General features: G+C 38.1%; 3 protein-coding genes across 3 annotated transcripts in view; 1 reads left to right on the forward strand and 2 right to left on the reverse strand.

Annotated features, from left to right (window-relative positions):
• The first annotated feature begins 632 nt into the window (after positions 1 to 632).
• On the forward strand, positions 633 to 4,243 carry LOC142983886 (lymphocyte antigen 75-like). The gene is made up of 6 exons (XM_076131063.1): positions 633 to 782; positions 1,426 to 1,524; positions 2,040 to 2,180; positions 2,714 to 2,896; positions 3,268 to 3,486; positions 3,959 to 4,243. The coding sequence occupies exons 1-6, from the start codon at positions 713 to 715 to the stop codon at positions 4,135 to 4,137; spliced, it is 891 nt and encodes a 296-aa protein (XP_075987178.1). The 5' UTR covers positions 633 to 712; the 3' UTR covers positions 4,138 to 4,243.
• A 1,263-nt stretch (positions 4,244 to 5,506) lies between these two features.
• Positions 5,507 to 8,633, reverse strand: LOC142983946 (uncharacterized). Its single transcript, XM_076131164.1, has 6 exons — positions 8,535 to 8,633; positions 7,173 to 7,277; positions 6,950 to 7,090; positions 6,658 to 6,855; positions 6,039 to 6,257; positions 5,507 to 5,692 (listed from the first exon to the last, which is right to left on the reverse strand). Exons 1-6 carry the CDS (start codon positions 8,575 to 8,577, stop codon positions 5,538 to 5,540), a joined length of 861 nt encoding a protein of 286 aa, XP_075987279.1. The 5' UTR covers positions 8,578 to 8,633; the 3' UTR covers positions 5,507 to 5,537.
• Positions 8,634 to 9,535: 902 nt separating this feature from the next.
• Positions 9,536 to 26,566, reverse strand: part of Cals (calsyntenin 1) — a 199,106-nt gene continuing 182,075 nt past the window's right edge. Inside the window, exons 3-20 of the mRNA XM_076131302.1 lie at positions 24,380 to 24,501; positions 22,502 to 22,713; positions 20,923 to 21,069; positions 19,621 to 19,821; positions 19,213 to 19,293; positions 18,662 to 18,844; positions 18,193 to 18,320; positions 17,584 to 17,764; positions 17,050 to 17,187; positions 16,272 to 16,404; positions 15,695 to 15,891; positions 15,140 to 15,318; positions 14,570 to 14,686; positions 14,142 to 14,249; positions 13,463 to 13,595; positions 12,901 to 13,121; positions 12,360 to 12,471; positions 9,536 to 11,978 (exon numbers count right to left, since the gene is read on the reverse strand). Of these exons, the coding sequence (XP_075987417.1) occupies positions 11,911 to 11,978; positions 12,360 to 12,471; positions 12,901 to 13,121; positions 13,463 to 13,595; positions 14,142 to 14,249; positions 14,570 to 14,686; positions 15,140 to 15,318; positions 15,695 to 15,891; positions 16,272 to 16,404; positions 17,050 to 17,187; positions 17,584 to 17,764; positions 18,193 to 18,320; positions 18,662 to 18,844; positions 19,213 to 19,293; positions 19,621 to 19,821; positions 20,923 to 21,069; positions 22,502 to 22,713; positions 24,380 to 24,501 (2,661 nt within the window). The 3' untranslated portion in view covers positions 9,536 to 11,910. The remainder of the gene's footprint in view (positions 11,979 to 12,359; positions 12,472 to 12,900; positions 13,122 to 13,462; positions 13,596 to 14,141; positions 14,250 to 14,569; positions 14,687 to 15,139; positions 15,319 to 15,694; positions 15,892 to 16,271; positions 16,405 to 17,049; positions 17,188 to 17,583; positions 17,765 to 18,192; positions 18,321 to 18,661; positions 18,845 to 19,212; positions 19,294 to 19,620; positions 19,822 to 20,922; positions 21,070 to 22,501; positions 22,714 to 24,379; positions 24,502 to 26,566) is intronic.

The following is a 26,566-nucleotide window of genomic DNA, read 5'->3' on the forward strand; positions in this document are numbered from 1 at the left end:
ACCAGTCAGTTATTTAGGTGAATATTGTAACAATTCATTTCAGCTTTTTCAATAACCATGATTATAATAAAGACAATTTATGCAAAATCCTAATAATGTACTAATTTTAATTAATGTACTAAAACTAAATTACTACCTCAGTGGTTCAGTGGTTCTGTTTGTAACCTCACGGCAATAGCTGTAGTGCCGCGTGTGGTAAGTTCGAATCCCACGTAGAGCAAATTTTTACCTATAGTAAATGAGGCAAGGGAAGTTTGTAATGATGGTACCAAGTAGCGTTATTTGGTATCTGCCTATCCTTAAGGGAAAAACGCGTGATATTATGATGGCCGGTTTTAAAAACTTTAAATTAATCCCTTGCCTAGCCTCGACAGCATGTTAAAAAAAACATTTATTTATTTATTTACAACTTACAACTATCATTACATGCTCTGCCGATCCCACTTAACGTAGGATAAATACAAAACAAATAAAAAAAAAACAACGTAGGTAATTGTTATTATCTATTCGAGTCTAATGTTTACAATAAAAGATCAAAAATGTCAAGCTTTATCTTACTCCATACTCTAACATGCAACGATCTAAGTTCTACCGAGAGAAAGAGATAGCTATACAGTTCGTATAGCGTTGTCCCTTTCTCACTTACAAACATTGACGTTTCTGATCTTGAAATTATTTGTATTTGTGTTTTGGTTATGTACAAACATACAAAATGTATCCACCAGTGTTAAGTGTACCGTCTTTTACAACTTTTGTGCTTACCCTACTTGGTATGAGGCAAGGTAAGTTGGTTTATATTACTTTATAACATTTTGTAAATAATAAATATTGTACGTAGTAAAGATCCTTTGCACACCTAATTTGTCTTGTATATAATTACGTGGAGTTTCACTCCCTTCAGGAGGGAATTTCCTTTTAAGTGCTCCTTAACACCTTCTAAGGAATCTTCATACCAAACTTCAACTTTCTACGCTCAATAGTTTCGGCTGTGCGTTGTCCATTAGTCAAGCATTAACGAAAAGTTAAAAAAATTCATAGATATAGATATTTAGATTATAATAATAAATTTAACCCTTTAATGTCTCACTGCTTGGTGAAAGTCTCCTCCTGGAATGAGGGAATAGTAAGGCCTTTAGTCCCCGGACTTTGCATAACTTCAAACACTATTCTTAACATCTCTCAGGTATACAAGTTGCATCAAGATATGGTTTACTACCTTTATAACAAGTGATTATTATTTATAACAATTTCTAATAACTTTGAAAAGTCATTGGTGTGTTGCCTTGGGTTTCAACCGTCGACCACTTACGTGGGAGGTGCATACTCGTATATAGACTATTCGGCTATCAATTCTCTTAAAAAAAACATATACTTACATATTTCTTTTTTTCAGTTGTTTTAAAAATAACTATTTTGTGATTATAGAGAACAGATTCGAGTTCAAGCCATCTATAAACGGTACATTAGAAGACAACAGGAACGTATTATCTTGGGCAAATGCACTCACTCAATGTAGGAATGAAGGTATGAATATTAATTTTATATCGATAATAATATATGGTCCGACAACTTAGTAAAGAGCGTTTTGACTGCCCCTGTGGCGCGGTTGGTAGTGTATGTGATTACCACGCAAAGGTCTCGGGTTCGGATCACGGATCGGGCCAAATAGTCTGAGCTTTTCTGTTAACAAATTCTCAGAGATTGCTTGGAGTAAGGCAAGTAAGCTCGTAGACCTCCGTGCCTCGGAGAACACGTAAAGTTGTCGGTGCTGCACCTGGCCTCTCACTGGTCGTGTCGGTGATCCGTCCCATCGGGTTATGAGAGTAAAGAAATAGAGTGCAACTGTGTATTGCACACACTTGTACACTTTAAACAAAGTCCAGCACCGTTACTCAATAAGATAATTGTTTTGACCCCCGGTTTCTGAGTACATTTAGCGGTAGTTTATCTATTCTATAGCGTTTTCTTTTTACATGAGTTTTATGCGCTTTTGAATGCTATAGAAACCGGGGGTTGATATTTATGATTGTACATTTCAGGAGCAGAGCTAGCGGCTCCTGTTACCGAGCAACTTCGAGACGAAATGCTAGCGTTCATCAATATAAATAAACAACCAACGCCTTACTTCATTAACGCAAAGCTTGTACACTCTCAAAAACCACAATTTATGTCTACAGAAGGTTGGTATATCACTATGTTTTACCCTATTATTCATAAACACACTATAAACCTATTTTGGTTTAAAAGCTCTCCAGTTTTCTCTTTTAATTTCGGTAAGGAGTGAAAGAAACAAAACACTTTATAAGCCTTTCATAACTTCATATATTTTCATGAATAAGAGGATTAGTTTTTTAAAGAGATAACTCCCACGCTACAAATTGCTTTTGTGTCGCACGGACTTTTACAAACATGCAAACAACGGATACAAAGTACAACCAGATATGAAACAACTATTTGTGGATCGCAGAAATAATTGTTCTGTGAGGGAATCGAACCCACGTCCTCCCATCCGTCCCTCCGACGCAATCGTAGTGGCGTGGTAAAATAACGACTGGTATTACTGGAATTAATTTATTATCCGAAGCAATTGTTATTATGAAACAACCGTTTTAAAGTTAATCTAAAGTCGTAGCACAAGTACTCGGAATTACTTTCAAAAATGGCCCAAAAATGTATGAAGCCTGAGTAATCTCCTTTATATTTAACATTGCAGGTGTTTCTCTAGACGATATGCCTGTGGATCACATGATTGACAGCCTAGATCTCCGTGATGGTGAGTGTTTGGCCATGGACGGTAGCACCATACGAGTGGTGTCATGTACCATGCCGCTGCCGTACATCTGCTTCAGGGAGAGAGGGAAGAAGAAGATGCTGGAATGTGCTAGAACTGATAACGGTAATTGAATCTGGCAACTTTTTGCCTTTGTCATCCTAGTGTCAAAGTGGTTCAAGACGCCCGAAAGACCTTTGTCATGGTTTAAAGACTGTTATCTGAGTAGACAAGAACTAGGACCGCCTATTTACGTGTCCTCCGAAGCACGAAGACGTTCAGGTCACCCGTCTGTAAAATGACCGCGCCTATGGTTGCTTAACCCGCTATTTATTTATTAATTAGCTAAACCGCGCAGCTCCGCTCACGTTTCTTCTTAGCATTTGTTTTTTCCTTTTTTTAAAAACAATAAGTGGAACTGGATGAGCCGTTCTTGAGTTATGCTCTTAGTAACACATTTGGCGATTTCTTTTATATATAAGATTATTTCTTTACAGGCTACAAAGCGGCACTGTCTACAGGCAGTTGCTACAAATTCCACAATGAAAGACTGAACTGGTTTGCCGCCAAGTCGGTCTGCGAGGCGGAAGGTGCTCACCTGGTCATCATCAATGATAGGGTGGAGGCGTTGACGGTCCGCAGACACTTGGTCGGTTCTACTGGGTTCTATCTATTCACTGGAGTGATAGATAAGGATACGTGGTTCAGTGTGAAGGGTAAGAGATGATTTCAACAACTTAGTTGAGAGCCTTATATGCAAGGGATATACCTTATACCCATGAGGGTAGCAGAGGTATACAAAATAAAAATTATTGTGACTCGCAGGCGCAAAGATTTTTATTAAACGACTTCAAAAAAGGAGGAGGTTCTCAATTCGACTGCATTTTTTCTTACATTTCTTGGGGTCATGCTAAGTCCCCGGCACGCACTTGGCCAGCGTGGTGGACTCAAGGAGTAACCCCTAAGGAGTCTGGTAACGTGTCCGGTATATGACAAGTTTTCCCCTATTACATGGGACTAACATTTTCAATGGCGAAACGCGTAATGCGTCCTTCAGGTATAAAAGGCGAACGTATGTCCTTCAGGTATAAAAGGCGTGATATCAAGTATGTAAGGTCTCCAAATATAATATTTATTGAAAAATTATAATACAATATAAATATAATATCTATTTTTTATTAATTCCAGGTGAGCGTGAAACAGAGTTATACTTCGTGTGGAGTGAGGGTTACAATAAAACAAGTCGAATGACCTGCGCTACTTTGAACTACAGTGGACTGTTGGACGACTTTAATTGTGAATCATATTACTATGCGTTCACTTGTGAAATGGAGGCTCATTGGAAAACTGAAGAAAAAGCTCAATAAACGCTTATATTATTTATTATTTTTCTCCCTCTCACATACCCATACGTGATGTTTAACTTTATGTGTATTTTGTAATCAAAATAAAACACAAAATAATAACAATAGACATGCGAGGTTTTGAGTGTTTAAAGATAACCCTGTATACCTACATCGAGACGCTACCATGGCATCCTTCCTTCAGCCTATTAATGACAAACAAAACAATAACAGTTGGTTAATTGAAAAATATAAAATGCTACACGATTGTTACGAATCTAGGTACACGGCGCGATTCCCTGGCAAGGATTTTTCTATGTTGAGATTGGTGGCGATGTCAGCTATATGCCGAATTCCATCAATAACACATTAAAAACAAAATAATAAAAAAAATATATATTTCATGTCCAATTTTTGAGACTGCTTACTAATCAATATTGAAACAAAAGTCCTACTAGGTAACTATTTTTAATCTGTGGTAACGAGCGACAATGCAGGCGCAGCGGAACGTATGTGCGAGAAAGATGCAAATATATTTTAATTAGAGAGAGAGGGAGACATCGAACGCATTTGTCGTTATGACATTTTTGACAGATTCGTTTTCAATTTGCGCGGTCACTACCATGCTAGTTATTTTAGATATATTATATTTTTATTTTATTAAGTAGGATAAGTGGATAATTTAAAATGTGTTTAATTATATTATTTAAATGTGTCTTAGTGTTTTTCGTCTGCGTAACAATATAGTGATTACCAAGTGAATTACGGATCGTGTCTTGCACAGATTTGTAAGTACCTACCTACTACTTTTATTGTTATAGTTTGTGTTGTATTTCCGTTAGAATAGTATTATTTAGAATTCAGCGGTTGTCTGATAGACTTCTTTTGGAGAAAAAGGCGTTTAAGGCCAGTAAAACTTATTGGTATAATATGTACAAGTCGCGTAATTAATAATATGAGCAGTAGTTTTAATAACATTATTTTATTTATTTGCAAAAAGTCCAGGTGCGTAGTACTCGTAACCGGCGGTCCTGTATGACAAGATGTATGGATGTGAATAAAGCAAATAAAGTTTGTAAGGATCGTTCAAGTGGTGTTCTCTAGTCTCCGTCTACCCCTATGGGAAAAGAGGCGTGATTTAATGTATGTATGTTTGGCGCAGTGGTTCAAGTGGTCACCTCGCCGCAATAACCGTCGCACCGCGTGTGGTGGGTTCTAATCCTATCCGGGACATATATTAGTGTGATGAGCAGCAGTGTCTGTTCTGAGCCTGGTTGTCAATTTATCTATAATATAAGTATGTATTTAGAAGTATATAGTATGTTTATCAGTAATTTGGTTGCCATAGTACAAGCTCTGCATAGTTTGTAATCAAATGACCGTGTGTGAGTTGTCCAATGATATTTATTTATTTATGTAATCGATTACGATACAACAACGTCCTTTTCACAATAGTAAGATCTTTCAACATCACAATTGACGTAATCCAGTCCACTGTACATCAACACAAGACATTGCTCTCCTGTGTAACGGTGTATTTCAAAGTTCCACCCTTTGTAGATGTCTTCAAGACGCTCCCCTGAAACAACGCATAGTTGAAAACTTTGCCTATGAACCAACAACTTAGTGGTGAGTCCTAGGCTCACAGCTGGTAAAAAAAATCCAGTAATATTCCACTGCTGGGCAAAGGTTTCCTCACGATATGAGGGAAGGGTTAAGCCTTGAGTCGACCACGATGACCAAGTGCGGGTTGGGGACATGGCATACCTTCAAGAACTCTTATACAATACTTCACCGTTGGAACATCTTTAGTGATAGTTAATCTGTTTTTTATACACGAAAAGTGTTTGTGTTGTCTCGGGCTTGTTATCTATTGGTTATTTTATACGACACTTATACACCGTAAAAGTGTTCCAGATGCCTACCATGAATACTTTTCCATCCCTTATTATCGTTTGTGGAGTCACGTATTCCTACATGTATGAAGAAGTGCCCCATATCGTGGATCACTTGAGCCTCCAGATCATTGTTGGGGATCATCAGGTACCCCCCCTCAGCCTCACAGATGGCTAGCGCATCATCCCAGGACGCATCTTGCTTGTGTAATTTGTAACAACTGCCTGTGACATTATTATATACGAATTCTGTAAAAAAATACTTATTTTTATATACGTAACATCACATTTGTTGGACCCGAAGAGGGGGTAATACTCGATAGTAGTCGATAGAGTAGGCAAAAGTGTATAGAACACGAACAAGAATACACTCACGTTTCGCTTTTTACAATGTTTGTCCCGTGTAAGATGAGTCTATTTTGCCATATATCAGGCAATTTTAAGTTTCGGATTTGAAGTTTCGGACTAATATTTAGAAATATTCTAATGAAAAGTTGAAATATACCAATAGCATGTTGGCATGTTGCACACCTCGGGTATCGAACCCAAAACCTCGTTAACAGCAGTCGAAACTACTGTCCAGACAGAAGCGGTAGAAAACTTAGCAAAAACAACAAGATATTTAGGTAATAATGTATTTTGCAGTTACCTTTATCAGATGTGCCACAACTAATCTCTCGTTTTGTAGTATTACTGATAGTATCGTTCTCCTTGTAGCACATGTACGGCAGCGGCGCAGAACACGACACCACTCGTATGGTACGACTGTCCATGGCCAAACACTCACCATCACGAGGATCTAACTCCTCGATCATGTCACTCACACTCATGTCGTCTAGTGAAACACCTGAAACGTAACAATACTTGTAAGTACAATGACTCAGTTACGTGAGTTGACACCTTCATCATTATAATCAACACGGACATAGTGATATACTAACCTTCTGAAGACACGAATTGTGGATTGTGAGAGTGTACAAGTTTTGCGTTAATGAAGTAAGGTGTTGAGTGATTATTAACACCGATGAGTGCTATCATCTCGTCTCGAAGTTGTTCGTTCACAGGAGCCGCTAGCACTGCACCTGTCACGTACAGACATAAGTACACAAATACTAGATGTTTCATTGACTATTAACACAATCATACTTGAGTGAATTAATTTACCTTCATTTTTGCATTGAGACACCGCTTCCTCGAACGTTGTGATAATCTTGTTTGTATCTATTGATCCACGTATAGTTGACTTGAACACGTATCTGCCTTGTACATCTATACGGCAAAAGGTTAAGATATTAATAGTACTGTAGGTATATCCTAGATTTATGTGTCTGTAGTCTAGTTAGTAGATACTTTTTTTCCAAACCTAGAAAGTTGAGGACGAGTTTCGCGGCTTCTACATATATTAGGTCGGGGAAAGTCTTTTCGCATTATAGTATGTATGAACTTATAATAAAATCTTTTATCTACACAAAATAGCTCGATATTTGGGTACCTCACAAGTTCACTGGAAGAAACCTAATGGACCGTGTAGGTACTCATTTGTGATTCTTGAAGCCAAAGAGATTTTATTACAAGTTCATACTTACTATAATGCGAAAAGACTTTTTCCCCGACCTAATATAATTATATTGTACGGAAAACCCGATCATCCATATTACGCGCCCAGGCTATACAGTTCATGGTTTTAATGTTAGTTGATGGAATATTCTCAACAGTAGACCGAAGTTTACGAGCATGTCCTTTATATAGCAATATATTTCCCTACAACGTGGGTCTAACTGTACCAATGGCGAAAAGTAGATGTTTTTCTGCCGCTGCCGCTTAAACCACTGCGCCAAACTGCACGTTTGGCGCAGTGGTTTAAGCGGTCACCTCGCCGCGACAACCGACGCCGCGTGTGGTGGGTTCGAATCCCACCCAGGACAAATCTTTGTGTGATGAGCACGAGCATTTGTTCTGAGCCTGGATGTTAATGTATCTATATAAGTATGTATTTAGAAGTATATAAGTATGTTTATCAGTTATTTGGTTACCATAGTACAAGCTCTGCTTAGTTTGGAATCAAATGACCGTGTGTGAGTTGTCCTAATATATTTATTTATTTATTTATTTTTCGGCATCTATGTATAGCTTCATATTATTTTCATAACTTTTAAACTCTCGCGTTGCATGTTTAATATATAATAGGATACGGGAATTAACGCGAACACGCATTTTACCTTAAAATGCCTAACATTTCAGCGTAGGTTGCACTCGCCGTGGTCGCAGGCTGACTGATTGACTGATTTTATATTATTTGATTTCTAATAGCTTTAAGTGCTGAAAGACGAATACTTTGAAAAGTGGGTGAAGGTATATCATATACGTTTTCCTATAATTTAACCTGGCCTGGCGTTACAATAAAAACATTAAATCAAATTGGCGATATTTTGCAAGAAGGCCAGGTACCTATGACAAGATGTATGGATGTGTATAAAGCAAGGGAAGTTTTTAAAGATCGTATGTATTATACATTTAAATACTTACCAGTTACGGCTAACACGAGGACACAAACAGCAATGTTAAACATATTGACGAAATACGACCGTATTATTATAACTACTGAACACTTACTGTGACACTCAAAGCTCTCAATAATAAGGACCTACTTGAAAGCAATGATTTATGATATAATTCTTGAACTTTCTTATCAAAAGAGCTCTTATCGAAGTTATATTGCAATTGAATGTTTACTGACCTACGATGTTATTTTGAGAGTGTTTAATGTTCAATTTAATAAATAACTTGATAAATAACAGCTTATGTAGTCTGGGTGTCAGTTTTAGTCTGCTTATTACGAAGTCTCGTGTTGCATCTTTGCATCGTTGCGTCTTCTAACACAAACACAAGTAATCATCCTTGATGGGATTCGAACCCACCATACGTGGCGCGGCAGTTTTAAGGATTCTTTGTTGCAATAATTTGCATCACACTGACTTTTTTAAGAATTCCGCTACCACGATTTGCTGCTCCATTAAATTTGCAAGCATTTGCCACTTATAAATACTTGCAAAAATTGTTCTTGCGGATTACACTAGGGGCGCTTATCATTATTTATTTCATTGTCGATACTGATATTGAATCTCTGCCCTGGTTTTGTTTGCATTTGCATGTGTACCTTTATGCTCACTGTCTTACTTATAAACGACATATAAGCCTTAATTAGTGTTACAGTGCTTTGTCTTTTTGACTGATCAACAGTTTCAAAATTGATTGGAATTGACAAAACATTTTTTAACCCGCCAGTAGTCGCGCACGGGTCGAAAAGTCCCAGAGCTACAGAATTTGATCCGAATGAAATACAGAATTTCTGTAATTGAAAATTAATGAATGAAATGTAATTGAGAAGAAATTCTGTAGCTCTGGGTGTTTTTAACCCATGCGCGACTACTGGCGGGTTAAATAATCAAAGGTTACAAATTAGAGGTACCAACACTACGTTTTTTGGTAAGACAGTTAGCGTAAGTAATAAATAAAACACCATTAAATATTTTAAACCAACTTTATTTTTAGCTAAAATATAATAATTCATACATCAAAGAAGTTTCCTAATTATACAGTAATAATACCGAGATAATACAAAAAGAAAAAAATTATAATGTATTACAATATAATAGTAATAAAAATAAAAAGTAAGTAGCTACCTCACGTAATACTTTAAAACTGGGATGTTTCAGCAAATGCCTGCATTTGTGCGGGATTTTGAGCTTTGTCTCGTCAAAGATAAACCTTCAGATCTAAGGGATGTAATTATGACGGGAAATGGACACTGGACGGTAATCGAGGGTGGAAACAAGATGGCGGCGGGACGCTCGGAACACAACAAATCGTTGTACGAAACATCAATAATGGCACTCAAACGAACTCAGAAACTTTAACAATGTTCCGAACGCACCCGCCGCTCAGACAGTGCTGCCATCTCTATCACAAAACTAAACTTAATACAGATAATAAAGAATATCGAATTCTTCAACGAGTACGACTCAGTTATCTCAGTTCATTGTGAGAGAGAGAGATGGCAACACATTTTGAAACTTAACGAAAAACAAAAAACGGTCAAACTTAAGTGTCAGCTAGACAGAGACAGAAAACAACACGTGACGTCAACTAGAAGAGTACACCGATGATTATGTCCACAACATTGCTTTACGAATGTACAGTCAGTGTTCATACAGACATTACTATGCTAATATGGCAAACGGTCCTTGATATGCAACGTCCGAGAGAGATAGAGCGATGTGGCCGCGGCGCGCGGGAGCGCGACCGCGCTAGTGCCAGTGGACAGAAACGAAACCTACCTACACTTACGCCTATGCGACGACGCGTCTTCGTTTGCCATTTCCCTCAGGAGCGCGCCTCACTAACACATAGCACTTAGTACCTAATTGTTAGTAAAAATCCTTAACGCATTCAAAATATATATATAATTAATATAGTTCATTATATAGTAGCTGATCCTAAACCGATACCATCTGTATAATGTGTATAATATCGTACAACTATTTTTTTTTTCAAATAACTCTGTGCCTAGTATACATTTAAGCCGATTTTGTCAGAAGCTCATGAAAGGTTCGAGTGTTGGACATTGTCAAATGACATTTTAAAATCTACACACATGGGGAATCACGAAGCTTTTTGTACCGTAAATAAATGCGTGTTTTAACTGTTGTACTAAACTAAATGCGGGTTTATAAACTGTGCGACGAGTTGTCCAACATGTTGGCCGATCTCGCCGCTTGTAGCAACTCAATGTGCGCAGAACGAGTGAAGCTTACAATCACTTATGTATCCAATAATATACAATCATAGTATCTGATCGCTTATATACTAATTATCCTCTTATTACCGAATCCATACGAAATTACAACGTCTACGATTTTAATACATACAGTTTTTTTTTTCATTTGTCTTAAGTGTAGAAACGAATAGAAAAAGTGTCAAGAATCTCTATATTTTAGAACAACGACAAACTTCCTTCTACGAAAGCAAGCGAGGAGATAAAATAATATTTCGTTTTACGTATAAATTTGATATGATCATTTTTTAAAGACCTTAGAATAAACTACAAATAAAACGTATGCTTATATCGAAATCAATGTATGCAACAGTTCACAATACAATCTAAAACTTGCGTTAGAAACATCTTTCCAATTCATTCTATCCAATGCTCTCTGACTCTCTGTTCAGCTCCGAATGTCACATTTGACACTGACAGCTGTCAAAGTGACAGGTGTCAGTTGCGTTTAGTTGTTGCGCGTACATTGAGCCCGAGACAAGATACCAAGTCTTGTGCCACGCGAGTGTTTGTGCAAAGCTTCATACACACTACATAGGTATTAGGTATTTCACCGACTGATGCGGGTATAAAATCAATTCCGTTACCGAAATGTACTGAATTATCTCGCTTTGTTTCGTCAGCGATACTTCAATACACGTCTTTAGATAAATGAGAATTGAACAGTTCGATTTTAGCTCTTATTTTTGTGCGATTAAGATTCAAAATCATATAGAGCCAAACGTGTAAGCGTTGTGCGATTACTCGAGTAAATCTAATTTGATCGTTTGTTTGAAACGTGTACTTATATTTTGTTCAATTCTTACTTATAATAGAAAGAAGGGAACAGAGTGAAGAAATTTTACAGTACATTGGGTTGTACACTACGTATTTAAACCGCAATGGATTGTAAATGAAAGTTTGAAAGTCTTAGAGGTAGAATGTAGACGTGTAGAAAGGTATCGCGGAGGACAGGCCGCGCCGCGCTCGCGAGTGATGCGCGGTGTGTGTGTGTTGTGTGTGAGAGTGGGGGGAGGGGGGACGTGTGTGTGTGCGTGGCGCTTTAAGTACGGCCGCTGCGCTCGCGCATTACATCGTGCTGTTGTCCCATTCCAACTGGCTAATGTTTCTGTACTTGTGCTCCTTGCCTGGCAATACTGGAACAAAAAAGACAAATTATTATATTGTCAGATAGGCTGATACTAATGGAATTAATAACAAGATTTATTAAATATACGCCACAAAATATGCAATAGAAAAAATACTATAAAATGATTATATGGAAGCTTGACACCCGCAAGTCGTGCATTCCTAGTGCACGTTTAAAGTTAAGCGCGGACTTTCACGTAATCAACTTATTATTTGTGACGTAATCAACTTATTATTTGAGACGTAATCAAATAATACTGGCAGATTTTCACAGAGATACGACGCAGGGTGTATAGAATGCACAGTTCAGGCGTATTACATGGCACTATCTATCAACTATTATATTATACGGACCTCTTAATAAAAAGAGAGGGTTAAAAGTGGTATACCTTCATCATCGTCGTCGGAGGAGTCGTGCTGGTCGGAGTCGGAGTCGGAGCAGGACTCGCCGTCCGAGCTGTCCGCCGCGCCCAGGTGCGTGCCGCACGTCGGAGCCGCCGACTGGTAACAATACAAGTTATATTAGATGTTAGATAACTTTGTGTGTCCGAATATAGTGGTAAGCAGCTGTAGATAGGAACATAAAACGTAGCAACGTGCAAGTGCAGGTGACGGATTGTATCAACGTCAATGTTGTTACGTCTCCGTAATTGGACTTTTTATCTCTTGTTTTTATCGAATGCGTGCTATATTTACCAAATATTGGTGATATTTGTGTCATGTAATAATAATTTGGGCAGAAATAGGTGGCTACCTTAATTGTATTCGAGCTGATTGTTTTTATTTGTGTCTGTCGTATTCGATGGTTCGTTCAAAACCAGTTATGTATTGATGCTTTTCGTTGAAACATGTCAAATATAATTTAATGTGGCTTAGTGGCTCGAATAACATTGTTCCTAGATTGATTTTTGAAAGACAGAAATAATTAACCTCATCCATAGGATTGACAGTGATAGTAAGCGCAGAGTCGTCCCAGGCCATCTCGGAGTCGTTGTGAGGCGCGCGCGCGTGCAGCGCGTGGAGCGCGTGCAGCGCGGGCGGCGCGCGGGCGCGCGGCGCCGGGCCGTGCCCGCGGGCCCGCGCGATGGCGATGCCCGCCACCACCACCACCACGCCGCACGACACCACGCCGATCAGCAGGGCTACGTGGTCTGGGAAGTTACAATTAAGTTTAGTTGTGGTTAATTTTCCTAGTTTTTATAAAAGGTAAGGTGTTGTAGCCTGTATTAGTTACGGTTTGTGATTGAAAATTTGAATTCATTTCTAAAACTTCGATATTCGCAATAGGTTTAGTCGATTCATGTATAAAAAACTTTATATCAACTTTTTTTTTTCACTGGGGGTCAAAAAGGATAAATGTGTAATTACATTCAGGTAAAAAAAAATATTTTTACACATGAAATATATAAATTTTCATTTTAATTCTGATTAAACAATCGATTTTGAAGGGTTTGAAGGGGTTATCATTGCTATAATAAGTGCGTATACATACTGGAAGCGGGCTGGTCGGCGCGCAGGTCCAGCAGGCGCGGCGCGGGCAGGTCGGCGGCGTGCGCCTCGCGCTGCGCATGCGCCGCGAACGTGCGCGGCACCACGTGCGCGCCGCGGTGGGACACGTGCTCCGACTGGGGGGACAAAATATATTTGGGAAAACTCCAAAAAGAAAGCGTAACAGATTTAGAGTGACATTTCAGCTTCGTAAATCAGCAATGTTCGCTTATGAACGCTATCCGTATGGGCTCTTACGAACAGTGCCAGCGGCGTCATTTGTTCCTAGAATTCGAGCGGTAGTGTTGGATATTGACAACTGCGCGGTTTGTGTGTAGTAGCAATATATGAAAGCGGATTCCCACACACCACAAATCATGAAACGTTTTTATAGTCGCGGTAACGATGATGCAAATGCATAACGCTACCGTCTGAATTGATCTAAACATTCAATTTTACTCTAATTTTACTGAATGAATACTGGTTTCTTTCATTTTTAATAAGAACAGACATTAACAACTTTGTCAATAAGTCCTTATAAGAATACCGTCTAAAACTAGAAAAATCTTCTATCATTTGCAAAATACTTATTACAAAACCAAGTTAAAATATTACGCAGTACCCAGACTGTCCGGGTAAAACCGAGACAACATCCTAGTTTTTATGCTATAATTAAACTATACCTGTTTGTCGCGAATAGCGTCCATCTTATCAGCCATGCCGCTAGGGTGCAGCTCCCGCGAGAGACCGGCCTCGCTGGCGCCCGACATGTGCGGGTGTACCACTGTCAACTGTTACAAACATACAAACACTTGTTAGAAGAGGAGATAAACTAAAGCATGGTTAAGAGTATGACTTAAATGTCACTTTTACATACGCTAAAAATCATGTCGCAATTATGACACACGACGTACAGATTTTGTTGATGTATTTTTTAACATTTGGTAATAAAGAGGTTTTGAAAATATGAAGGTGTAAAGCGACTTACGGGACACGATGTACATGTTAAATGTGCCGTAAGTGTAAACTTAGGTTTACGAAAAATTGCAATATTTTTTTAATTATTTGCGTCCTACGAAAGTGATTGAAGATTAACTTCAATTATACACACCGTCTGCACGTATTCGTTGCTAGTAAAACGTCCGTTCAGCTCGGAGCAAGTCAGTTTGAACACACGGTTCAGGTAGTAAGCAGGCTTCTTGTTGCTGTACTCGATTTCACGGAGAACCTGCACAATACAAACATGTATCACATTAGCGTAAATAGAAAAACTACGAATACAAACTATGTTTTGTTGATTATGATAATCGTACGAACTTTATAGGAATACTAATTGTGTTCATGTAGAAGTCGATATGATTTCTATAGGTTTACTAGAGGTGATACGAGAATGTTTTGTTTGAATAAACCAAGTTTTTTTTATCAAACGACATAAAGATAGAGAAAATTCTTAATTGAGATGTAAAAATTATCAGCATTTGAAAAAATTCGGAATGGTCCCAATGAAATTGTATGAGTTCTTCACGGCTAAAACACTAATTAAATTTTCATAAAATTTTGCAAGGAGAGCGCTGAAGACCCGAGAACAAACACAAGTTACTTTTTCCTCCAAAATAAAACATGCTGTATCCACCCTGTAATCTGTGATAAGAACAAGATATAAATAATATGAAAATCTTACCTTCTGATAGTTATGCACGGTGTCAGCTCCAGTCAGTATCACTCCGTCCCTGGTGACAGCGGCGCGAATGTCGTAGCGCAGTGGCAGCTCGGCCGCGTCGCGCAGTGCTAGCGCCTCGTGGTCCGGGTTCAGTGCCGGGTAGACTGATACCACGCACGAGTCCAGTTTCTGGCTCTCTTCTGTAGAAATAAGTAGAAATTGTAAAATATAATAATATTTTTTTGTAAATAATGCAAGGACTTGAAGTGATTCATATTTTTTCTTGAAATTAGTACAAATGAATAAAATCATCATTATTTCATTGACCTCAAGAAAACTTTTTTTGATATTTCATAAAAAAAATATAGTTCCATTAAAAAAATGTCGGCTAACTCTTTCATAATTATTTATTTTGACTAATTATTTAAATTTCAATAAGCTTTTTAAACTATAATTTACCAATTCACGACAATACTTCCAAACAATTTATCAAATCAGGCATCGACTTTATCCGAAAAACATTAAAAAATCATTTAACACCGAAAAAGCCCATAAATATCTAAACAAACTCCTCACCAGCCAAAGGATGTCCATTACCACCAGCGAGCACCCTCACAGCGAGGTCGGGGAACACGGTGAGACCAGCTCGGAAGTGCGCGTAGTCTCTGGCCAGGTCCTCGCTACCGTTCAGCAGGATGGACGGCGTCTGCGGCGCCAGCACCATGATGTAGGACTCAGCGGGTCGTGCTTTGATTATACGGCCGTTGTCGCAACTGGAATGGGAAAATTACGTTGAATAATTAATAATGTGTTAGTGTTTTTGGAAATTCATCAACTACTTCTAACTCCCCACTACTGTTCGATTGTTACACCAAAAGTTGTAAGCATACAACCACTATTCACCATTGACAATGTCTTAGGTAATAGGAGTTGAACCTATTGTCATATACAGGTCACATTGCACGTGCACGTGCATGTTTCAAAGATTTTTGAAGGTTTTATCACGATGTTTTCCTTCACTATCAGAAACTAAATTGTTAATAATACACCCGTGTCTAACTACTTTGGGTTCGATCTTTAGACCATTTGAAGAGTAGGAAGGGAACGTTTGTACCACTAGGTATGGTCTTATATCAAAAAGAGTGATACTAACGTGATAGTAGTGGCAACGTGCACGTTCCTTCTGCCGGGCGTGGGGAAGGCGCGCGCGTCTCCGTACGCCACGCGACGCAGCAGAGTCTCCACGTCGGCCACGCCGTCACCCTCCACTGATACCGACTTCAGGTCTACAAGGTAATGATACATTATAAAATATATTGATAAAAACATATGTTTATATATTATGTTAAAAACATATTTATTTACAAACAATAGTTAAGGCCTAGTTGTAAAGAACATTACGTCCATTTTCTTATCCATTGTTTAAATAAAATTATTAGAAAAAAACTGAAAAAGTTCTAAAAACAATTTTTTTTATAATAAAAATATTACAACAATAGGTTTGTGGAAAAACTTTTAGAATGAAACTAGACAATTTTTTATGAACTTTTTTATTCTATTCACTATAGCAGAAGAGCCATATTTCATAAAATACTCGTTTTTCTTTGGAGTAGATTTTTTAAATAAAATTATTTCCAGTAAATCATAGTTATTTTTACTGCACGTTTGGCGCAGTGGTATAAGCGATCACCTCGCCGCAACAACCGTAGCGCCACGTGTGGTGGGTTCGAATCCCACCCGGGACAAGTCTTTGTGTAATGAGCACGAGTATTTGTTCTGAGCCTGGATGTTAATGTATCTATATAAGTATGTATTTAGAAGTATATAAGTATGTTTATCAGTTATTTGGTTACCATAGTACAAGTTCTGCTTAGTTTGGAATCAAATGACCGTGTGTGAGTTGTCCAATAATATTTATTTATATAACTTACATAGATCGGGAGCCAAACTAAGTCCCTCGCGGCAGTGCGCCAGACACGACAGAGCGCGGGGTGGCTGTACAGTACCACGCACTACTCCGAGACCAGCCAGCCAGCCGCGAAGATGATGTTTCATGTCGTTCTCAGTACCTGATGAACGAAAATTATCCTTGAAATTTTTCTTTCTTACAAGGCTAGGTCAAGATAGTACTGAAACATTCCCACTCTTCGTCGTTAATAATGTTCATTTTAATAAGTTAAGCAAGTTTGGCACCGAAATTATTCTGGTGGGTGGTATTCAATCGTCTCTCTACTTCGGAGTGGGAAAATGTAAAAAACAGTCCGTGTTAACTATTTCGAAGAGCCAAGTGTATGACCATAAAATTGGTTGAAGATGAACCATTGAAGGATCAAATCCTAAAACTGTTTGGCTGATCTAGCAGGATAAATTGATTATATCCTGTAGACGAACTTAGGGTACTATTTTCAACAACAAAAAGGCAAAGCCACAGTTATACGCTAGAGTAAAATGATTATATTATGTACCTTGCCAGCAAGCTCCAATAACCAGGGTAGTATTAACTCCATGAGCGGGGTGTAGCGGCCAGTCGTCGATCACCTCCGGGCCCTTGCCGTCCACCGAGCGGTAAGGCTCGCCGTCCACAAACAGCTCCACGTTCGGGAATCGAACGTTGACCGCGTAGTGATGCCATTCGTTGTCGCACACCTAGTAATAAAAATAACATAAATATATAACGCCTGTTGTACACGAAGGTGTATACAGAGGTGTATGAAATACACACACATTTTCTATATAATAAGGGGCGTGGCCTTTTAGGATATTTTAATTTACGCTAATATTATAAAATAATGCGAAACGTATGGATCGTTATTTAAGCACGTGAAAACTACAAAATATTTTTTATTGGGTACACGGACAAGTACTAACCTGGATTAACAAATAGGACTAGTATCCCTTTTCAACCAGGGAAATCTTTCTACGCGGTTGAAGACGACTGCAGAAACTTGTATATTATAAACAAGAAAAGATCAATCGAACTATGCACGGGAATCGAACTCGTGGCCTTGTGATCAGGATTTGTATAAACTACCGGCCAGACCATAAATAGACGTTTATTTTAAATGAATACGTACTTCAGGCAGCTTCCACCTCCATTCGGCAGGTCTGAAGATGTTCAGGTCTCCCTCTCCGAAGTCCCGGCGCAGCAGCAGGATCAAACGGCAGTTGCGAACGAACAGAGCGTAGTGGTGGCGGTTCATTTCTAGAAGAGGTAAAAAAATTACCGTTAATGCAAGATATGATTTTATTTTGTACTGTGGTGATACGGAGCACTTGTTTTTAACAGTTTTTTTAAAATGAGTATTAAACTTTACATTTTTATGTATTTTATATTAGACTGAAATAAAATGAGTTGGACTCTCGCACTAAAGATTGGCATCAGATAGCTTTAGACAGGGATAGGTGGAAAGAAAGAAGGGATGCCTTTGTCCTGCAGTGGCACAATAGGAGCTGATAATAATAATATTAGACTGATGCCGGTCTAATTGTATTGGATTTAATTAGAAATCATAGCCATATGTGGTACGTAAAAAATGTACTTACTATGGTCATCAGCAAGGCACACAATATGTTCTTTGCGGTGTTTGTCCCCGTCCAGAGGGGGGGCATGCCTCATCCAGGTGGAGATGCCGAAGGAGCCGGCCAGGGCGTGAGGCAGGATCGACTCCGGGACCACGGCCGCCGTCGTCTCGCCGTCAAACTCGAACATTTGCTCTCCATCGCGACCTACAACGTTCAAGATGTTTACAATCAAAAATCAAATAATTTATTCATTTAGATCAAGTGACTTATGATAGTCAATTTTAATGTTGAAGGAGCCAAGAATAAAAGGAAAAAAACCTGCTGTGCAGGATAAAAGTGGTCTGTTTTGCAGGGACATTTATAAAACAAACTTAGAAATGAACAAGGAGACATAAAAACAAATAAATAGTAGGTTGTACTTTGTTCATAGAAAAGTAAAGCGTGTAGACTTGCATCGTCTTATATCTTTCGAAAAACTATTCAAAAGATAGACTGTCACTGTGGTCCCAACAAGTTTCCAAGTTAATGATTGTTTGGTCTGTATGTTAGGAGTTTGAAAAAACATATATTACCTGAGTCAGGTTTCAGTGACTTGGCCCATTCGTTGCCAGCGCCAGGGCTGGGCAGAAGATCGATCGTTTTCGGGTCCAGTCCTGTAAATAATAAAGACATGTTTATCATCACCATCATCTCCCGTAAACACACAGATAGATATGCCAAAACGTCAAGCTAAATGTAAGTATAATGCATTGTAATATTAGCAAGAAGATGATCATTAAATTTGTTATATCGAGTTTAATTTAATAACAAAGAAATTTCACCCGAATGTCGATTAACAAAAATATCCTGTTTTCATCGCGTTAATACCCATTTGTATTATTACTACAAATATCACACATGATAATCAGAATAACTTCTTAATAATAAAATTACAAGTTACAATTTGTTCAATTTAAAATCTAACCATGCGTAGTCCTTACCACAAATAGTCCTCTGAGAGTGAAGTGAGTAGGTATCTCTATCACACCCGCTTCCAGCGCGCGAGGCTTGCAGCGTCACAGCGGCTTGTATACGAGTGACTCCGGGGCAACGTTCGTCCGACGAGCACGTGTCGAGGCGGGCAGCCGGGAACAGAGCCAGCGGGCCCGTGCCCGGGGCATAATCCACGCGTTCTGCGACACCTGGCCAAAAGAAAAATAATTTAATGACTGAAACAATATTATAACATAGATAACGTTTTTCTCAACTTTCCCTCCCTCGTGACGAGACAACCCTTATCGATCAGTGAGACAGGGTAAAATATAAATAGAACTTCTACAAACATACGCATATCACGCCTTTTCTCATAGGGGCAGAAATATTTAACGTTATAAAATGACTGTATCATTATTTTCAAGACAATTAAAAAAACAATAAGTAGAATTGGTTAAGATGTTCTTGAGTTATGCGCTTAGCAAGACATTTGGCGAATCATTTTTACATTGGTATAAGATATAAGCATTACTGCATAAGCTCATCATAATAGACTGGTTTCCAATAACATGGACCCGATTCTAAAAACGGCGAAAAGTATAACCACTGCCTCTACTTTTTCGTTTAACAAGCACATAAGTCTAAACTATAAATAATGTTCTTAACATTACTTTACTTTAAGTTTTTGTTTGTTCAGTCCAAGACGAAGTTTTCATATTATTTTGACTCGAACCGTTGGCGGACTCAAGATAAATACTAAGTTCGGGATAAAGTCTCAACTTGGTCTTACTTTGTTTAATGTCAACCAATTGTTGTAGAAAGTAGGCCAAGTAATAATGATACTTGAGTATATAGTCTATTTCAAATTTCTTAAAATAGATATACTTGTAGTCTCAGGCTTTATCTCCCTCATTAGGGATGAAGACACCTAAATTTTGACGGCCTCCGTGGTTCAGTAGTTAACGTGGTCACCACACCACTACTAGTGTATCGAGAGGTCGTGGGTTCGAACGGAAAGAATATTTGTGCGATCTACAACAGCCTAGTGACCGCAAAGTCTAGACTACTCTCTTCTTTTTAACCTTTTACTGTCCCACTGCAGGGCAAGGGACTCCACACAAATCAGGGGGAGAGGTTAGGCCTTGAGTTCACCACGCTGGCCAAGTACTCTCTTTTTACCGATGTAATAGTTACCTATAAATCTATATATTTTTTATATTTTCTTGTAAGCGACTGATGTCTTTTTTGAGAATAAATGAATTAACCTTACATTAAACTGAATATAAAACTAGTAGTGGTTGGTTACTCACCCTTCCATCCAGCCCTGCAGGGTTTGTTGACCTTAATAGTGACCATGACGGGGGCAGACTGCATCATGCCGCAGTCGTACGCGACCACTGATAGAATGTGGTTGTGAGACTTCTCGTAGTCCAGGGGCTCTGTGTTGCGGATCACTCCTGGTCGAAGAAAATATGATTATTAAAGACACGTACATATTAACAATTATAAGTATATAATTATAATTACAATGAGTCAACGGACATAATAGTAATAAAAAAAATAACACTAAAATTAAGATCATGGTTTATTATGTACGTTTATATGAAAGTAATAAAATACCTAAATTTGTTAGATGACTCAATATACTTAGGAGGTATCGACGTAATTGGTAGGTTAAGCATCATTTGACGCGGATATTGGATTGATGGGTGACCTTTTTGGAGTGCCAACCTAAAGCCCTTTGAGATGCTTAGCTCTCAGAACATCTCTAAGAATCTCCATGCTTCACAGGGTACGGTAAAAACAGTCCCGATTGATAAGATTTGATTTCCCATGATCTTCGTAGGCATCACTGGGACATTATGTTGACCACTAACCATACGATAGGTAATTCAAAATCTATAGTGCGTATCAATATCTTTAAAATGTTAAATAATATAGCTAGTCAAACAATACATAAGAGTACAATGGCCACTTGTATATAATCATATATACAAGTATATTCGACGAATCCACATAAAACGTCCCATATGACGCACTTCCGTACTAAAAACGGACCCATTATATTTCTCAACGTGGGCGTTTATAAAAAAGCCTTTAGAAAACTGCCCCGCTGCTCCGTACACATTTTCCTTTCCAATTTACTTCGATATAAGAAATTAGTTGCAGAATTAATCTCCCATAGGAAAAACCCGTGTCTCGGGTATACCCAGGGGTTATTAGTATAATAAAGAACTACTGACAATGCGGCCCACGTCCAAAGAATGGTTAAGGAAGAGTTGGATGCTAATGTAAAAACAATTTGGACCTCAAGGGATCTGGAGAAAAAACGCCACTCATAATTTGAACGCTCAGATCTCTCGAGGAATCTTTTTCGAGTGTATCTTTCCAGTGTCTGTTGTTTTAAGTAATTAAACATGGATGGAATTCCCTTTTATAGTACTGGGAAGATATGGCATTACTGTTGTTCAGACGAAAATAATTTATGATCAAGAAAAAGAACTTAAATGTCTGCTTAATTTACAAAAAAACATGTGTACTATTAGAAAAGCAATCTTATGCTGTCAGAGGTACCAAATAACAATCCTTTAACGAACTTTAGTCCATATCATTGCAATAATAAATATGATTTCATGGGGTTATCGCTTTTCTATCCGATATATTTTGCTATATGCGTAGAAAATAAATTAAGTAATGTTATTTTCTACATTCAATACTATTCATCGGAACTGCAAGATTATAATTACTAGAAGACAATATTTCTTGCAAAATACGCTATAAGCGCAAATCAGTCTTTCATACCAAATTTGTCTATAGCCAATAGTGGCAGCAAATCGCCACACCAAATCACACATTAAAATAAACCTTAGGTCTACTGAAAGATCTTACCTTCATTATCAATAGTAAACGGCTGACTCCGGTCAGTAAGGATCTCGTACTTGCAGACGTCACCATATCTCGGAGTGCAGTCTCTGTCAGTGGCCTCCACGCGGACAATCTCGTCGTAGATCCGGCCCTCGTCTACTGACTTCACGTAGGCAGCCTGGCTAAAGACCGGCGCGAATTCGTTCACGTCTGTCACCGTGATGTGGACTGGTACCCTGGGGAGAGAAGGTGGTTCTTGTAAATCTTACTTCATGTGTTTATTAATTATTTTACGATAAACAGTATTTAGAATCGTTTGACATAAAACTTAGCAGTGTAGATTATATCCCAGGGAAGGTAGGTTATAAATTTTATCAGAAAATAAAAATGCGGGTAAATCTAAATGCATATTTAAGGTAGTGAAACTATCAACTGCGCGACGCAAAGAGATACATAACAACTTCACTATTAAGAATATTTAAGTCAGTTTAGATTTTTCGTCCCGACTGTTAAAAAATTTAGAGGCCTGTACTTTCTCTGTTTATTATAAAATTATTGATTAGTGGACTGGTAGAAGCATTGATTTATCACTCAACTAGTCAAGCATTTTAAATATAGGCAACCTGACAATGACTTTTCAAAGTTACGTATGTATTATAAATAAATATTACTTGCTTTAATGTTAAAAGATAATTGCTTTAACATTTCTAAATCATATATCTTCCACATAGTAGTTTGCAGGTTGGATTTGTAACCGCAACTACCCTTTCCTCAACCCTTAAAGGGACTGTACTGATATTCTGGTTACCCTCACTCCCTAAAATAAGCCCTTATAATGTAATTTGTTTTTACCCTTTCAGTTTGTCGTATTTAATTTTTGAGTAGATTTCGAAAGATATGTGTTTTAATACCTCGTAAAAAATATTGGAATATTTTTTAGACTAATATTAGTAGTAAAGTATGTGAAAATATTAAAAACTTTTATTTTTAAATCAATTTTCATGAAAAATTCTTCTGCCTTTTTCTGCCGGCTGCCCCTATTGGTGGGAACAAGTCGTGTTTTTTTATTTTTCCATTAATCCTCCACTGAAAAAGGTGAAATTCCATTTCCACTTAAGCCTAGCAATATATCTTAAAGTACAGAATAATCACCAAAAACGCCAACAAAACTGTGTGACAAAACTAGTCACTATACCTACTACTAAGTAATTCGATTTTGGGTTGAAGACAAAGTTTAAATAGAAACTTGATTAGTGCACTCAAACCTGAAACCTGCATTTACCGTGAGTGTTTCGGCAAATAGGTGTTTAGTACAGTTCGGAGCACTCAGCCCGCATCACTGCTTATCTACTGTCTCTTTAGACCCGACTGCGTAAAGGAGGGTACTGTTTAACCCGAGCGTTCTGTCTCTTTCATACGTTCTAGATTAACGGCCCGCACCGCCTTTACCCGGGGAATATGAAAATGTCGCAAAGCCATAGGTGGCACGATATTTTGTTATGGTTCTACATCGTGAAAGTACTCAGGAAGGCTCTATTTAGTCCGACTTGGGATTCGAAACTCCTACCCGTAGTCCCGTTACTAGACTAATGCCCGGTTTCTGAGACAAATATAGCCGTAGTTTATCTTTTCAAACTGTCATGTTTACATTAGCTTAAACGCTATTGATTAGGTAAACTACCGGTAAATGTACCTCTGAAACCGGGAGTTAGTCTCTTTTTTCTCTTTTCAGGGTGAACCTATAACCTTTTGTTTTTTCTTTAAAAAACGCATACCATACACCCGGAGGAACAGGGTTATGTGGCTTTTCCTGTCAGAAGGCTAGGGCCACATTTCATTCAAAACAGTTCAGCCGTTTTGCCATAAAATTACACAAACAAACAAACAAGTGTTAATACTAACGTGTTTGAGTAGGAGCCGTCACAGCCGACCGCTGCGATGTCAAACTTGTAGTTGCGTCGCTTCTCGCAGTTGAGCGGGAAGCGCACGCGCAGACGAGCCTCGTTCTCGTCTATCACCATGATCTGTGGACAAGGAGAAAATTAAATCTAAATATATGTACATATATTTACAACCCGCACTTGGCCAGCGTGGTGGACTCAAGGCCTAAACCCTCCCTCATTACGGGAGGAGACCCTTGCCCAGCAGTGGGACAGTAATGGGTTAAATTTATTTATTTATTTATTATATGTACATATACGAGTATAGCTAAAGGAATTATAAGTGTTATTCATAAAATCTTCAATAAACGTATAAATGCTTGTATTCGGTACAAGAGTAGAGAAATCATCTAAGTTGGGCGGTATACACAAAAACAAGTAAATAAAAAAAATTACGCGCGAGCTATAAGACACAATTATGTGTGTGTAGTATTAAAATAATAGTAGGCGCTTCGCATTATTCTTCCAAATAATAACAATAGACGACATAGTGTTCTATCAACGCACAGTCCAAACTACTGGACAGATTGGGCTGAGATTTGGCAGAATAGGTATCTGATATTCGCAATTAAAATAATTGTTTATTCAAATAATTTTAATTAACAGTTTTTTTTTGTTTTTTTTAAAGACTACTCCCGCACTAAGAATTGCTCTTGTGTCGCGGGGTCTTTTATAAACATACAAACAACGGACACAAAGCACAACCAGACCCGAAACAATAATTTGTGGATCGCACAAATAATTACTTCGTATGGGAATCGAACCCACGACCATATCGATACCACTGCAACGGGATTGCAGTGGTATCGGCGTGGCGACCTAAACCACTGCGTCACGGAGGCAACCAAACAGTTTTTTTCGCAAAATGATAGCCTGATAATAATTTAAGGATTTGTCTCTCATTCCAAAAGGCACTATTTAAAGCATCACCCCGATGATATCTCGAATGTGTAAACATTATTACTTTAATAAATATTTGACTTACGTTCTTTTAACAGTTCTTGAATGCATGCAATCAGTGTGTTAAACTCATTGACATTATTAAACCTTATTCTCGGAGGAGACCTAAACTAGCAGTGAAACATTAATAAGTTTAAATGTATTTATTGTGTAAACCATAATACTAGTTGTGTTTTGGTTCGTATATCAAGTTGTCAATTGTAAGCCGCGTCACGGCGTGCAGACGACGTAAAATCGATGCTCTGCGGCGACCTGATACATACACTGACTCTTGTATATGTATATGATGTGTATATTGTGTATACATATGCAGACATGTATTCAAAACTGATAGTTATGTATGTGAAAATAAAAATAGGCGGGTAAGAAACTATTAAAATGACTGTAAATAAACAAGATGATTTACATGTTATCATTGTGACAAAAAAGTGGTCACTATTAGTTTCGCGCGCGAATCGTGCGTTTAATTTCCACACACAAACAACAGACAAATTATATTTTAATATTTTAGAGACACACGAATTAATGTGTACTTTGTTCTAAAAACGCATCGCAACACAAAATACTAGTTACTGGTGCGTGGGATTCCTTTTTAATATGGTAAATATGAGTAGAATTTGACTTAACTCTTCATGGTAGTCTAATATGTTCCATGATGATCGGTAATGGTAACACATTAAATATTTAGCCACATAAATGCAGTAAATATTCAAAACAAATATTATTATTACGAGAGAATCGGTACATTAAACCCTAACATAACATAAACAAACACAATACCGCCGAAACAGTAAATGTTACCGCACGCTCACGCAAAACACCCACGCAAAACAAAACGTCACATACAAACCAAAATTTATATCCTACATTAATCAACGCAGAAACCAAACCCGCACCATCAGGACACAACCCATTGTCCATTACGAACCAAAACCACATTTTCATTACACTCTCACAAATATTTTATACGGATATCATATCCGGAAAAGTTTATTTCTATTTTGACGAGCGATAGCACCGCCCATACCCGGGTATACCCGGTTATATTCCTACCCGGGTATACCCGGATGGGATAGATTGCAATAACGATAATTCCTATGTTATTGTTGGCTTTTCATAGAGTAGGGATTTATTGAGCGTTTCATGGCAAATCTGATGGGTGTATTTAATAAAAAGGGTTTTCAATCAT

The sequence above is a fragment of the Anticarsia gemmatalis genome, chromosome 25 (assembly GCF_050436995.1).
Source record: "Anticarsia gemmatalis isolate Benzon Research Colony breed Stoneville strain chromosome 25, ilAntGemm2 primary, whole genome shotgun sequence".
NCBI classification, from domain to species: Eukaryota; Metazoa; Arthropoda; class Insecta; order Lepidoptera; family Erebidae; genus Anticarsia; species Anticarsia gemmatalis.

Bases quoted from the DNA above. Each gene is read 5' to 3' on its own strand.
- LOC142983886 (XM_076131063.1), top strand. From the start codon at position 713: ATGTATCCACCAGTGTTAAGTGTACCGTCTTTTACAACTTTTGTGCTT. The intron at 783-1,425 runs GTAAGTTGGTTT...TTGTGATTATAG, and splicing joins CCTACTTGGTATGAGGCAAG to AGAACAGATTCGAGTTCAAG. The intron at 2,897-3,267 runs GTAATTGAATCT...ATTTCTTTACAG, and splicing joins ATGTGCTAGAACTGATAACG to GCTACAAAGCGGCACTGTCT.
- LOC142983946 (XM_076131164.1), bottom strand. From the start codon at position 8,577: ATGTTTAACATTGCTGTTTGTGTCCTCGTGTTAGCCGTAACTG. The intron at 7,091-7,172 runs GTAAATTAATTC...TGTACGTGACAG, and splicing joins GTCTCAATGCAAAAATGAAG to GTGCAGTGCTAGCGGCTCCT. The intron at 6,258-6,657 runs GTAACTGCAAAA...ATTTTTTTACAG, and splicing joins TTGTGGCACATCTGATAAAG to AATTCGTATATAATAATGTC.